The 13210-nt window shown below is 38.5% G+C and overlaps 1 protein-coding gene across 1 annotated transcript in view; it reads left to right on the plus strand.

The window, feature by feature from the left end:
• The first annotated feature begins 664 nt into the window (after positions 1 to 664).
• Positions 665 to 13210, plus strand: part of LOC110960248 (thrombospondin type-1 domain-containing protein 7A-like) — a 157162-nt gene continuing 144616 nt past the window's right edge. Inside the window, exon 1 of the mRNA XM_051955557.1 lies at positions 665 to 893. Coding sequence (XP_051811517.1) covers positions 665 to 893 — 229 coding nt within the window. The remainder of the gene's footprint in view (positions 894 to 13210) is intronic.

Genomic DNA, 13210 nt, shown 5'->3' on the forward strand with positions numbered 1-13210 from the left:
ATGTCATGCTGAAGGTTTTTGCCAAAAAGAATCATTCTTTCGACTGAAAGATTCTACTTTCTATATTCTGATATTTACACAGATGGGCTTTTACACGGTAGGGAGGCTGTGCTTTCTAGATTTGCACATCTTCAGGCCATGTATGCCTATTTAGTGAATGTGTTTATAAATATGATTTTCCTCTGCCTTTCTCTTTTCTACACACATATCAAACCGCATTCTATGGAACTGTACATAATGACACTATCGATGTATGTAAGCTCACAACAGATGATAAATTAACAATTAGTAAATTCGTAAATTGAAATTACTTCAGTAGTTTTAGAAATTTTATTTTGCATGCATTTCAGTTAAAGCCGTAATGTGTAATATAATGAAAACATTTTTTTGTGGTGATCAAGACAAATACGTGATATTTCAATGTTTATTTTTTACCCTGTGTGAAATGTAATGATTGATTTGGAAAACCTAAGCGATGCAGGGTCTGTCACAGAAAATGAATCCAAATATCTATGACCTTTGTACCAGAACAGTCAATAGTCTTTATGACTGCAAATCACTAACAGAGTGATCCAAATAAACCTACTTCTCCTTGTTGAAAATTGATGATTGGACATTTTCTTGTTACAGTTTTAATCTATAAAGCCATTTATGTTTGGAGCTAATGTACTGCCTCAGCCTGACTTGTCCTGTGGCCCTGTCTGTCTTTAGTTACAGTTGGAAAACCACAGAGTGGACAGAGTGCAGGGTGGATGTGCTGCTGAGCCAGCAGGACCGTCGGCGTGGAAACCAGACAGGTTTGTGCGGAGGCGGGACTCAGACTCGGGAGGTCTACTGTGTGCAGTCCCCTGCTGATACACCACCCACCCTCAACTTGCTCAGGAGCAAAGAAGGTTAAGTTCCCAGAATCCCATTTTTCTATTGTCTCTGTCGTTCTCTTGCCTTGATTTTATCCGTTGCATATGTGCTTTTTCAGCATTCATCACATTCAATGTTTTTTTTATGATATTTGTTATATAGCTTAATACAGTCTTGGGCTAGTAATGTTTCTTGTTACACTAGACTTTTGTGAAATTTACCTAAAAGCATTACCAGCACTGGTTTAGCTTCTCTGATTGTACCTGAAAATCACATAGGCAATCAAATGGTGACTGACTGAAAACTAAGAGCATGAGTCTTGGTTGTTGCGAAATCAATTTGTGGTTTTAATGGAAAGAATGAGTAGACAGCATCAAGTCTGGTGAAGAGATTGCATCTCTGCTTTTTAATAAAACAAATGTCGGTCAGTATAGCCTTCTTTAACCCTTGCCTCAGGTTAAATCAGGACCAGCTCTCCGTTTAAAGGGTTAGATTCTATCTGCCTATTAGTATTCCACCTAACAGGTTTCAGCAGAATAATTAAGCTGGTGTCGAGGAATACTCACCTGGGTCCTAACTGTCTTCTTCCAAACGTCTTACCCCTCTTACTCCAATAAATACTCTCTCACTAAGCAGCCCTCCTAAGTAGTAGAATTGATTTATTGACCACGTTTGTTAACGACAGCTTTCCTCTTAAAACTGTGGCACTTGTTGATATTCCTAGGTTCGTTTTAGAGGTTTGGAAAACTAATCTCAGGGGTAATGTTTAAATAACTAGTTGGATTAAAGTAACCTTTAATAACCATTAGATTTAATGCACACAGTCAACTTAACTTTTTACCACTATGCAGAATAGGTGAATCATAATCATTTCATTAGACTTCTCTTTAAATGCAATATGGCGTTTTATTAAGCAATTATTAGCAGGGGCACAGCATTAATTCATGATTAAACAATTTAATTATTTCTGATTATTTCAACCTAAACTAAACTAAGTTGAGCGTACCTAAGAATCTTCTCTAATTAGTAAATTTAGGAGAGAGAGGACGGACAGCCAGGCCTTAGCTGCCACGCCCGGTCTTGACCTGCATCTAGTTGAACTCCTCCGTGGACCAGCAGACTCGGTACGAAGTCTCCTTTGTGGGCAGAGGGTGTTCTTCATAGGCAGAGGGAGTGGAGAGGTCCCGAAAGCCAATCGTTGGTCTGGCAGTTATCTTTTGTAGCAGCTGGAACACAAGTGCGGGCGTCTCAGCTGTCTTCTCAGTTGGGTGGTGGTGGTGGAAAGCCCCCGTCTCACCAGGCTGTGGTGGGTCACTGGGTTCTCCAGCCCCTGGAGTGGAGCAGCCCTCTGCTGCTGCCTCCTGTGCCTCTCTGGATGCCATGGGTGCTTGCCTCTCTTCATCTCTTTGGATAACTGCAGACCTCTCAGGACTCTCCGTCTGGCAGAGTGTGGTCTTCGCTTGTTGAACAAAGTCAGAAAAAGACTTTGCCTCCAACGATGTTCTCAGCGATCTCTGGAGCCTAAGTCCTGCGTTGTCTTCCCGTCTCTAGGGCAATAGATGCGGTGAAGATTCTTCAGAACTCTGGCAATGCTCTCTGGCAGCTCCGGCAAGCAGCATCTCTTGCAGCTCCGGCGAGCAGTATCTCTCCCCTCCGGGGGAGAACTCCGAATTCAGTGTCTCTGACTCTGGGTTTTATACCCTAGCTCGACTTCAGCTTAGCACATACACATTTCTACACACAATTCTAACTAGTAGGTACGCCCAGGTGATTAATTCATAGGTTTAAGACACAACCTTCTTCCTATTACACATACATCATTCTTTCAATCTTTTCTGTTAACACATCCACTTGTTACACACACTTCAGTTGTCATGACAATGTAGGCCTGAGCCCATCCTGTCATCCTGTGGAAACTCCAAGTTCCTTATTTCTGAGGAGACTTCTGCTTTTCCCATCCTGTGTAAACTCAGAACTGTCACTTAATATCACAGCTTAAAGACACAATCAGTTACATTGAATCACTTTTTAAATCATTCTTCTTAGCATGATCAAATAACTCATTTTAAATCATTCTCTTCTATAGCAATCATCATTTTCAGAATATATATCAGCCTATTAAAATCATTCTTGCATCAAGCATAAGCATAATCATGTGGTTAACTTATAATGTTTCTCATTTTAACTTTTCATTGGTTTGCTTAAAGCTTTTATTTAGGTGGTGGTTGCTCCTGGGATCTCAAATAACTAGGCCCCACTTGACACAAAACATATTGTTACTAATAATGTATGGAGCCATTTTAACACATTTCACACCATAAAAAAATGTTTAGAAACAACATATTCAGCATTCAACGTGTATAGGCTTCTGCATACCTTGATAAATGTAATTATGTGGGACTTCTGCTCAGCCCTCTCTTTGCCAGAGAAAAGAGTCCCAAATGGTGAAGCTTTGGCTGTGAATCGATACCATCTGTATGCAATTTCCTTGGTCACTAGGTTCATGTGTTCAACTACCAAAGTTACTCTGTCTTTTTGACAGGAAAATTGTGAGTTATACTGTTGTGCCTGCAATGCACATGTCCCACACTATCTGTTAATCAACACAGATATACTACTGGCCACCATGGCAATGTTTTATTTTCGACATTTTTGCTTAGTTGCTGGCCAAATATACTGTGTACTTTAATTAATACAGATGCTGTTGATTTGAACGTGAAGGATATTATAACACCAACCACTTCAAATTTTATCACATCAGAGCTTCAGGTTACATTGTGTAAGTGTTTACTTTGCTATTTTTTGGAAAGGTTTATCTTAAAAGAAGCAAATTCAGTCAGCAATAGGTCCAATTTGTAAGTCAAAGTGAACAATTGATAAGAGACACTTAGGAGGATTTGAAATCCATTGAGTTTTTGTTTCCCTATTACCTGGACACAGTAGGACGCAAACAAAAATACATTACAATTTTTAAGAACCGAATATTAAAGAGTAAATAAAAGACATAACTAGGGGTCAATGACACACTTTTTTACTGTTCTGAATCTGTTCTATAAATTCTCAATGACAACTCTACCAAGTGTGATGCAACTGAAAAGAAGCACAACAATAGTATATCTATGTTAGTCATATTAGTATTAGCATCATCACTAAATGCACCACTCCCATAAACCTTTGAGCATCTTAAGAACACATACAACTGGGGCATGGTGCTGGTACTCCTGTATTTAAAGTGATGATGTGGTTATGAACATATTTTTCTTTATAAATCAGTTGTAAGCCTTTTAAAGAATAATTTCTACTCTGCATTATTGTGAACAGTCTCTCAGGCTGCTGTTTATCTTCCTTCAGTATTGTTTGTTTTGACTTGTAAGCATTTTAATTAATCAGAAAGTCTACTACCTTGACCTACTTAATTAATTTACTACATTAATAGGGACTTTATTGGTGGAATTTTGATCTTGGATTAATGTCTACTTTCATTCATATTTATTTAAGTATTTTTTTACTTAGTAAACTCTGACTTATAATCAGTTTATTAAATGGTAAATTAGTTATTTTATTTTAAGAACTATGTTGTATGAATCTTCAGATATATGATTTTTAGAAGGGACAGTGTAGATTATACCAGTATCAAATAAAAAAATGTAAAGAAATGTCTACACAAGTATAAGAAAACTGACTTTGTTATTTTCATCATTTAGCTATAGGCAGCACACAAATTGGCACCACTGATAATGACAGCATTATTATAACTGGGATAATTTTATTTGTAAATTACATATTAATTCAACATCTCTGCAATGTTTTCCATTGGAAAAAAAAAGTCATTTGCCACGATATACCCCAAGCACTTTAAGTTTAGCAAAAGAAGACGGTGCTGCTAAATTATTAAAAAGGCTACACTGACAGATATTTTTGCTATTAAACCGAACCTTAGCTTGTTGTTTTTGTAGCTCTGACGTAATAAAATGCAGAAGCCATAATGCAAACTCTCTCCTCCTCTGTCCTACTTGATACACTATCTGTCACTTTTGTATGAATTTCCAGGTTGTAAAGAAATAAACTGAGGCAAAAGCCCTCCAACCATTTTACTGAATGCAAAAGTATTTTTTTTAGGGTATTGTCATGGCTAAAGACCATAACATAAAATGTCATTAGGCAATATCAGTTATATTCTTTGCCAGCATACATTTGGCAGGAAAATAAAGTTTTACTCCACCAGTGTTGTTCATTGGAGAATACTGGCACAGTTGCTTTATGCATGCAAGTGCATAGCAATCATCACATTAAATAGAATTTACATCTTTCATCAATAACTGTTGTCGATTTGAACAGCAAATAACAAGCAAGAGCTGGTGTGCAAGTAGCAATGTGCTAGCTAAAGATTAAATTATATAATTTTGAATACCACTGTTTTGACTTTAGTTAAAACCAGATTCAGGTTACATCTGTTAAAATCATGCGGCAACAAGCTTTGAAATCATCTGCTTGGGATTGCATTTCACACACTTAACCAGCCAAGACAGGAGAATTAAAGTGGCTTTCCTCTCATATTAAATCTGGGACTGAGTTATTTGAATATGCTAATGTATGTGTAAAAGCCACACAGAGAGGATAGATAAACTAGACAAGCCCTCAGTAGATGGCAGAACCACACCATCTACTGGCTGCCACTGTGCAGCCCCTACCGTCACACATGAAGCTTTCAATTTTGATCGTCCTACGTATATCCCTTCCTACTTGATCTGCTGACCTCTAACTCCACAACTGAGCAGGGGACCTGAGACTGATCTTCAGTGCCAAGTTTGATTATCCTGACTTCAGCACTTGCAGAGATATCTGACTGGACAGACCCACCCACATACATACATACTTACCCAGCCAGCCAGCCACATACCGAAGCGAATGCAGTAGCCCCTCTGACGTACGTCAGGTGTGGTTAAATACGAGTTTTCTCTTAAACTGGTGGCGTTACTGAGAGCACAGAGCTGGAAGTGGTGTGGTAAAATGCCCATGCTTATCCTGCATTGACACAATTCGTCTCAGTCCATCTGGCTGGCACGGCTGAACTGGCGTCTGTTGCTAGAAATTATTCAGATCAGATGCTCAAAACCAGCCACATGCTATCATCTTTCACCGTCAGGATTCCACACTGCCAGTTTTATCCACAGAGGTGAGACTCACACTTTAAACTCTTTCTTACCTTCAGCCAAGTCGCATGGTATGTTACTGTGTATTTGGGTGGAAGCAGGAAGACATTGCTGACACTATAACTTGCTCTGGGGGTTCAGGTGTATGAACTCTGTAAAGCGTCTTGAGATAATCTGAATTGTAATTGGCACTATATAAATAAAACTGAATTTAATATTACAACATGTGAAAGGTGGCCAGTTTAGGCTTTAAGTTGTCAGTAACGAAGGTGGCAAAGGAGAAAGTCAAGAAGACAGAAATAAGAGTAACACATTATTAGAAGCAGTACCAGCCCAGCTGCAGAACTCCATCCTCCTCTCTCCTTTCAGTCCACACCTGTCCTTGCTCTCACACAGGTTTTATGCCATCATGCCATGTATGATTTTATCTGTTCTTGATATTCATTGAGATTTTCTTTCAGCTTTCTTTCTGTGTTTATGTTTCACTGGAGTCTCACAGCACACAGTTGATTTGGGTAAAGCATCTGATCAATTTTGTGTTTGGATGTCAACAAACAGGCCTTTACGAGGCTTGGTGGTTAGCACTGTCACCTCACAGCTAGAAGATCCCTGGTGTGTGTCCCTGCCTTCCCGAGATGTTTGTGTGGAGTTTGCACATTCTCTCAGTGCAGTGTGGGTTCTCCAGCTTCCTCCTACAGTCCAAGAAACATCCACCCATTATCTATATATCACTTAATCCTCATTAGGGTCACAGGGGTGCTGGAGCCTATTTCAGCTGACTTGGGGCGAAGGCAAGGGACACCCTGGACAGGTCCCCAGTATGTCGCAAGACTACACATACAAACAACCACATGCTCATTCATACCTATGAATAATTTAGAGTTACCAATTAACTTCAACCTGTTTTTGGCTGGGCTGTACAGTGGAGTAGTGGTTAGCACTTTTGCCTTGCAGCAAGAAGATCCCTGGTTCAAATCCCGGCCTGGGATCTTTCTGCATGGGGTATGCATGTTCTCCCTGTGCATGCATGGGTTTTCTCTGGGTACTCCGGCTTCCTCCCACAGTCCAAAAATATGCTGAGGTTAATTGATTACTCTAAATTGCCCGTAGGCGTGAATGCGAGTGTGATTGTTCAACCCGGTCTCACAAGGATTCGTGAAACTGTCACGTAAATTAATCTATGGTTTCGTGCGCACCAACGTGATTTTCTCATGTTTTTCGTGGTGCACACAACGAAATTCAAACCAATGTATTTCAAGCGGAGGATATTTCGTGCCACTCAGAACGTATTTAAAACTACTGCAACTACGGGTTTGATTTTATTTTCATGTCTGAATCTTAATCACACCTGAATAGAACGTTTAATTAATCAAATATTCCTCGTGTGTCATATTTCTCCTCGGTCAGATTTAAGTAAGTTAGGGCATTTTGAATGGGTATATTATATTTTTAATGTAAAAGCATTGCGAATCCAACACTATATTTTGCATTACATCGTCCCATATTTATAATGTAATGCAGGGGTCAGCAATTAGATGGGGCTTCGGGCCAAAATTTGTGGAAACATCATTTTTTTTTTGGGGGGGGGGGGGGGGGTGATTGCACAGGTGGGCTGTGATTTTTGAAATCAAAATACTGACTAATGAACACATATTTCTATATAAAACAATATATATATATATAATATCATTTTCTGACATATCTTTTTTAATACATATGTATGAGTTATATTGATAGTCTATATGTGATTTATATAATAATTTTCTCTGATATATAACTTTTATCTATTATATATATATATATATATATATGAATGATGTTGATAGTCCATCTATGATTTATATCACTTCTATCTATTGTTTTATATAAAAATATATGTTCATTAGTCAGTATTTTGTGTATATGTATGTATATATAGCGTAATCATATATTCTCTCTTCAAATTATTAAAATTATTGAATTTACTGCCATTATCTGCTTCTCTAACATATATTAGTGTGTGTGTGTTTACGTTTGCAAAATACCTGTCTACAGTCGAGCTTAATATCAGAATATTCTATCACCTATTATTATTATTATTATCTATTATTCCCGCTATGAATATTAAAATACGCCGAACCATTTGTCCTGTATCATAGCTACATGTATGACGTTTGCAGCAAAAAAATAAAAATAAAAAACGCGTGAAAATCAGTTTAATAATCAGAGTTGGCTGACCGGACCAAGATGGTGGCCTCACCGCTCGTCAGCCACAATAGGCAGTAGCGGTCGATGCGGCGTCTACTCTTTATTATGTCTATGGTGCTGAATGCTCTGGGAGCAAGTCTGCAGTGAAAACAGCTTTGAAGGGGTCATGGGTCACTAAATCAAGGTTCAAAGGTTCAAAGGTTCACTTTATTGTCATATCATTTCACATTTGCACATGAAACGAAATTTGACCCTGGTCCCGGTTTCAGCCATCAAAAAAATATAAAAACACTCTCATAAAGACAATATAAGTATAAAGAGACACACTAATATATACAAATCTGCAACATAGATATATGTGCAGTGAACCAACAGTTTGTGCAATATTTAGTAGGTAAATGAATAAAGAGCCTAGTGCAGTAGTGCAGTGTGTGTATGAATGTGCGTGCCTGTTTGCGTCTGAGCATGTATGTGTGCGTGTGTATGCATGTGTGTATGCTTGTGTGTGTATGTGTGTATGTGTGCATGCATGTGTATTTGCGGGGGAGAGGTGGTGATGATATGAAAACAGAATCTACAGAGACCTGTTCAGTAGCCTGACGTCTTCGGGGAAGAAGACTTCAAAAGAAGGAGACATTTTGTGCAACATATCAAGTATCATAAAAGTCATTCCCAGTGGAATTCAAGTCTGATATTGTGTGGGACTAATCAGAGCAATCACATGAAGCACTGTATCTGTTTTCAAGGGTCTAGCCCCATGGGAACCCGCTTTTTTCAGCTGTGAGGCCTACTCGTAGTGATGAAGCCTGAGGCCTTCAAACATGTAAAAAAAAATTCCTGCTCGGTCATTTTTGGGTCTAGTGACACCAAATCGGACACACTCCTACTAGACCACCCCCTGACCTTGCATATTTTTTTTCAGAGAGTTGGCTCAAAAGGGGCCCGAGCACGGCCAGGTTTTTCACTCGACGATTAACCCTTTAATGTCCAAATGCTTCAAAATGGGCTAAAAAGGTCAAAATCTCACACATTCCTTAACCAATTTGGACCAAACTGCACAGGTTCTATATATAGAGGCTAATGTGAATGCTCATGCACGTTTTCAGACCTCCAGGGGCCCTGAAGAAGGAATGAGGGCCAAAAAACACGTTTTTTCAAAAATGTCCCTCTTTTGCTCTCATTTCACTTCTGTAATACTCAGAGAGCTGATACCTGGGATCTGGTACCTCTGAAACATCTAAAATGTAAATCCACTGGAACTGTTTTGCTAGCCCCTCCCAACCCGGAAGTAGCTCTAGGAACGACCTAGAGACTTGTGCTTCAAATCAATTGTTCACCAAGGTCACCTAAATCACCCCTAAAAGTTTCAGCTCATTTGATGCAAAAATTACCAATTTATGGTGCTTCATAGTCCAAAAATGTGACATTTTGACCCTGAGCCAGGGGTCACAGGAAGGTCATAGAGACACCAAACCACCACAGTTCAGCTCCAAATACAGCCTAGTTTAACATACCAAAAGATCAGCCCCAGGGTCCCAGTAGAAAAATCTGACCAAGTGTTCACGTTGGAAAATCCGGTCTTGTCAGACTGTTAAACCCTGAGAGCCTTCTGCCAGTGGAATTAGACCCTCACCCTCATTTTTTACCCGAACGGGACAAAATCTTAACCACAAGTACTAGGGCCCCCGGTGAGTCGGCATATACAATTTCAGCCTCCTAGGTCAACAGGGGGCCAGATGGTGCCTAACATTTGACTGAGTAGATGTGTTCTCCATTCTCCAAACTTCAACATGGTACCATCTGGTACCATTACAAACTGATGAACATGCTCTCTAATACCAACTAGAAAACTCCACAACGGAGAGAGAAACACGTCAGAAAACACAGCAGAATATCAAAGAGCCGAGCTGGTGTAGGAGAGGGTTCGAGAGAGTAGAAGTTGACATTTAAAAGAAGCACTAGTTAAAGATTTTTAAAAATACAGATTAATAGCTTAGTATAGAAACGTAATATTTGATTTGTTACATTTTGATTTATTATTTTTAATTGAAAGAACACAGGGGTATCGGTGCCATAATAGTCAGATAGCTTCTTCGTTTTGCCACAAAGCATTTCATTGCACATTTCTCATGTTTATCCACAGACATTTCGATATCTGTGAAGTCACAGGAGTGCCACATCAAAAATATAAATAAATAAATAAATGTGGAAATATAAAGAGAAATAAATAAATTAATTAATTAAATAAAAAGGAAAATTTTTTTCTTTGCTTTTACCTTTTCTGTTTTTTCCTTTTATTTATTTACTTCTTTATTTCTCTTTGTTTCCACATTTATTTATTTACTTATTTATTTATTTATTTATTTCGCTTTATATTTCCACATTTATTTATTTATTTCTCTTTATATTTCCACATTTATTTATTTATTTATTTTCCTTTATATTTCCACATTTATTTATTTATTTATTTATATTTATATTTTGATGTGGCACTCCTGTGACTCCAAAGATATCTGTAGGGAAAAAACGTAATTCGGTGATTCATTACTGCTTCCTCTTGTGATTTCAGTGATGAATTATTGTCTTCACCGAAAAATCCTCGGCTGCAGTGCTGTGATTTGGACTCCTTAATACATGTGTGTCAAGTATTGGAGGTCACAACACAGACTATAAAAACGTATGGGACAGTCAGTTTATCTCAGCTGACTTAGGACGAAGGCAGAGGTCTACAGCAGGGCTACATATAGAGACAAACAAGCACACGCATTCACACCTATTACACCATTTAGAATCATCAGTTAACCTCAGATTGTTTTTGGACTGCAGGAGGAAGCCTGAAAACCCACACATGCACAGGGAGAACATGCAAACTCCATGCAGATATAATTAATCAGCATTAATTAAACTGTTTAAATATGAAATGGTCCACACTTATATAGCTCCTTTTTAATCTGGACGAGGTTCTACAAGTTTTATAGCTTTTTTTTTTTTACATTGTTTGTCATTTTTTGTATTTAAATGAGCAAAAATATTATTATTTTACAGATATTTGCCACTATTTGAAAGGAAATTCATGTATGTTAATAACTAAAAACATGCAGATTTTCAATGTTTTATTTATTTTATTTTACCCATTTATTACAGTTAATAACTAGTTAATTTACAGAAGGTTTTAAATGACTGTTGACTGTAAAAGAACAAACAAACAAACCAAAAAACAGGCCAAAACTGTGAATAATGTCAATCTCAAAACCATTCTCTTTTTACAGTGTATAACCACAACTTAACTGTATTTTTCACTGTAAATTAGCAAAATATATAAATAGATTTTTTTCTAACATATATTTGCTGTTTTGTTCACTGCTTTTCATTTTTTTTAACATATTTTTTCAGGCACCTTTGATGCCACATTTTCACTTTTTTTAACACATTATTTTCTTTTTTCACAGCTTAGCCATAAACTGTGCCGATGTCCCATTCAACACGTGTTTGTTAATGTTTGCTGAACAAACCGACACCCCACAACCCTTCCTTCTGTCACAGCCAATCATCATCTAATTATTTACAAAATAAAAAGAATGATTAATCATGAATTTATAAGATGAGATCAGTGAAAATGTTATTAGACTTAAAGTAGATTCTTTTCCTAGATATTGCTCAGAAAACAAACTTACACAGGAAGCAATAAAACACAATAAGGCAAAATAAAAGATTTACATCCCCTCAATAGATTAGCAAATTGTGAGAAAGCAATACGAACAACACCAAAGGCGTCCCTCAAACTGTATATTACTTCTCAAGACTTCCAGTATGAATAATAGATAACGGCCTTCTCCAGACGCTTGTTCTGAGCAGCAGGTGTCCAACTTTAACTCATATTGCTGCAGTTTTATTCATACAAGACGTCCGGGTTTAGAGGGATAAATATTCCAGTCATTACTGTCACTCAGTGGAAAACAAGGGGAGAAAAATAGGGGGAAGACATGCAGCAAAGGGCTGCGGACCGGAATCGAACCCAGGCCGCTGCGTCAGAGACCAGGGGCCTCATTTATAAAGCTTGCGTATGGACAAAACAGGGCTAGAAATTGGCGTATGCCACTTTCTACGCAAAGGTTGTGATTTATAAAAACAAACTTGGCGTGAGAATGTGCGCACCGGTGCGCCAACCTTGATTCTTGATGCTTGCTTACGCACAAAACAGGGTGTATATCACAAACTTTGCGTAGAAAGTGGCGTACGCTGTGTACGTTGTGATTTCTATAAACAAACTTGGCGTGAGAATGTGCGCACCGGTGCGACAACTTTGATGCTTGCTTAAGCACATTTTGGAGACAGAGGGAACGGCAGTGCTGGAGGGTGAAGTGGCGAATTGAAACCAGATTGATCTCAAACCTTTATTGTTATCACATATTAGACTTGTAGAGCCGGATAATCATAAACCCTCATTGTTGGAGATGTTCATATAGTGCGTCATTCGGCCGACGACTGTATTTGCAGAACTATGTTCATATATCAACAGGGGCGGATTGAACGTTATTTCATTCGGTCGTTTGACCGAAGGGCCGGTCCACATCTGGTGCCGGTGCGGTGATCTTTATTAAATAATTTTGTTTACTGATCACCCGGCACTTGTATGGCTCATCGGGGAAAGCAGAAGACCCATTTGCAGGGGTGGTCTCCGACGCAGTGGCCCGGGTTCGATTCCTGCCCGCAGCACCTTTATGCATGTCTTCCCCCTACTCTTCTCACCATTTCCTGTCACTCTTCACTGCAACTATCACAGTAAAAAGGCAAAAAAAGTAAAGAATTTTGTTTATTTATCCATATGCGGCCGAATGGGATGAGCGTCCAACCATTAATCAGCCCTGTACAGGCACGCAGGCACACATGCTTCACACCACAACCCCCGAGTGAAAATGAATTTGTCTATGTGAACCGAAAAAATGTACATTCAATCACTTTACAAATTATTTGTACATCGGACATGATCATAACAAATTTAGTGGCAGGGT

Source organism: Acanthochromis polyacanthus, chromosome 11, assembly GCF_021347895.1.
Source record: "Acanthochromis polyacanthus isolate Apoly-LR-REF ecotype Palm Island chromosome 11, KAUST_Apoly_ChrSc, whole genome shotgun sequence".
Taxonomy (NCBI): Eukaryota; Metazoa; Chordata; class Actinopteri; family Pomacentridae; genus Acanthochromis; species Acanthochromis polyacanthus.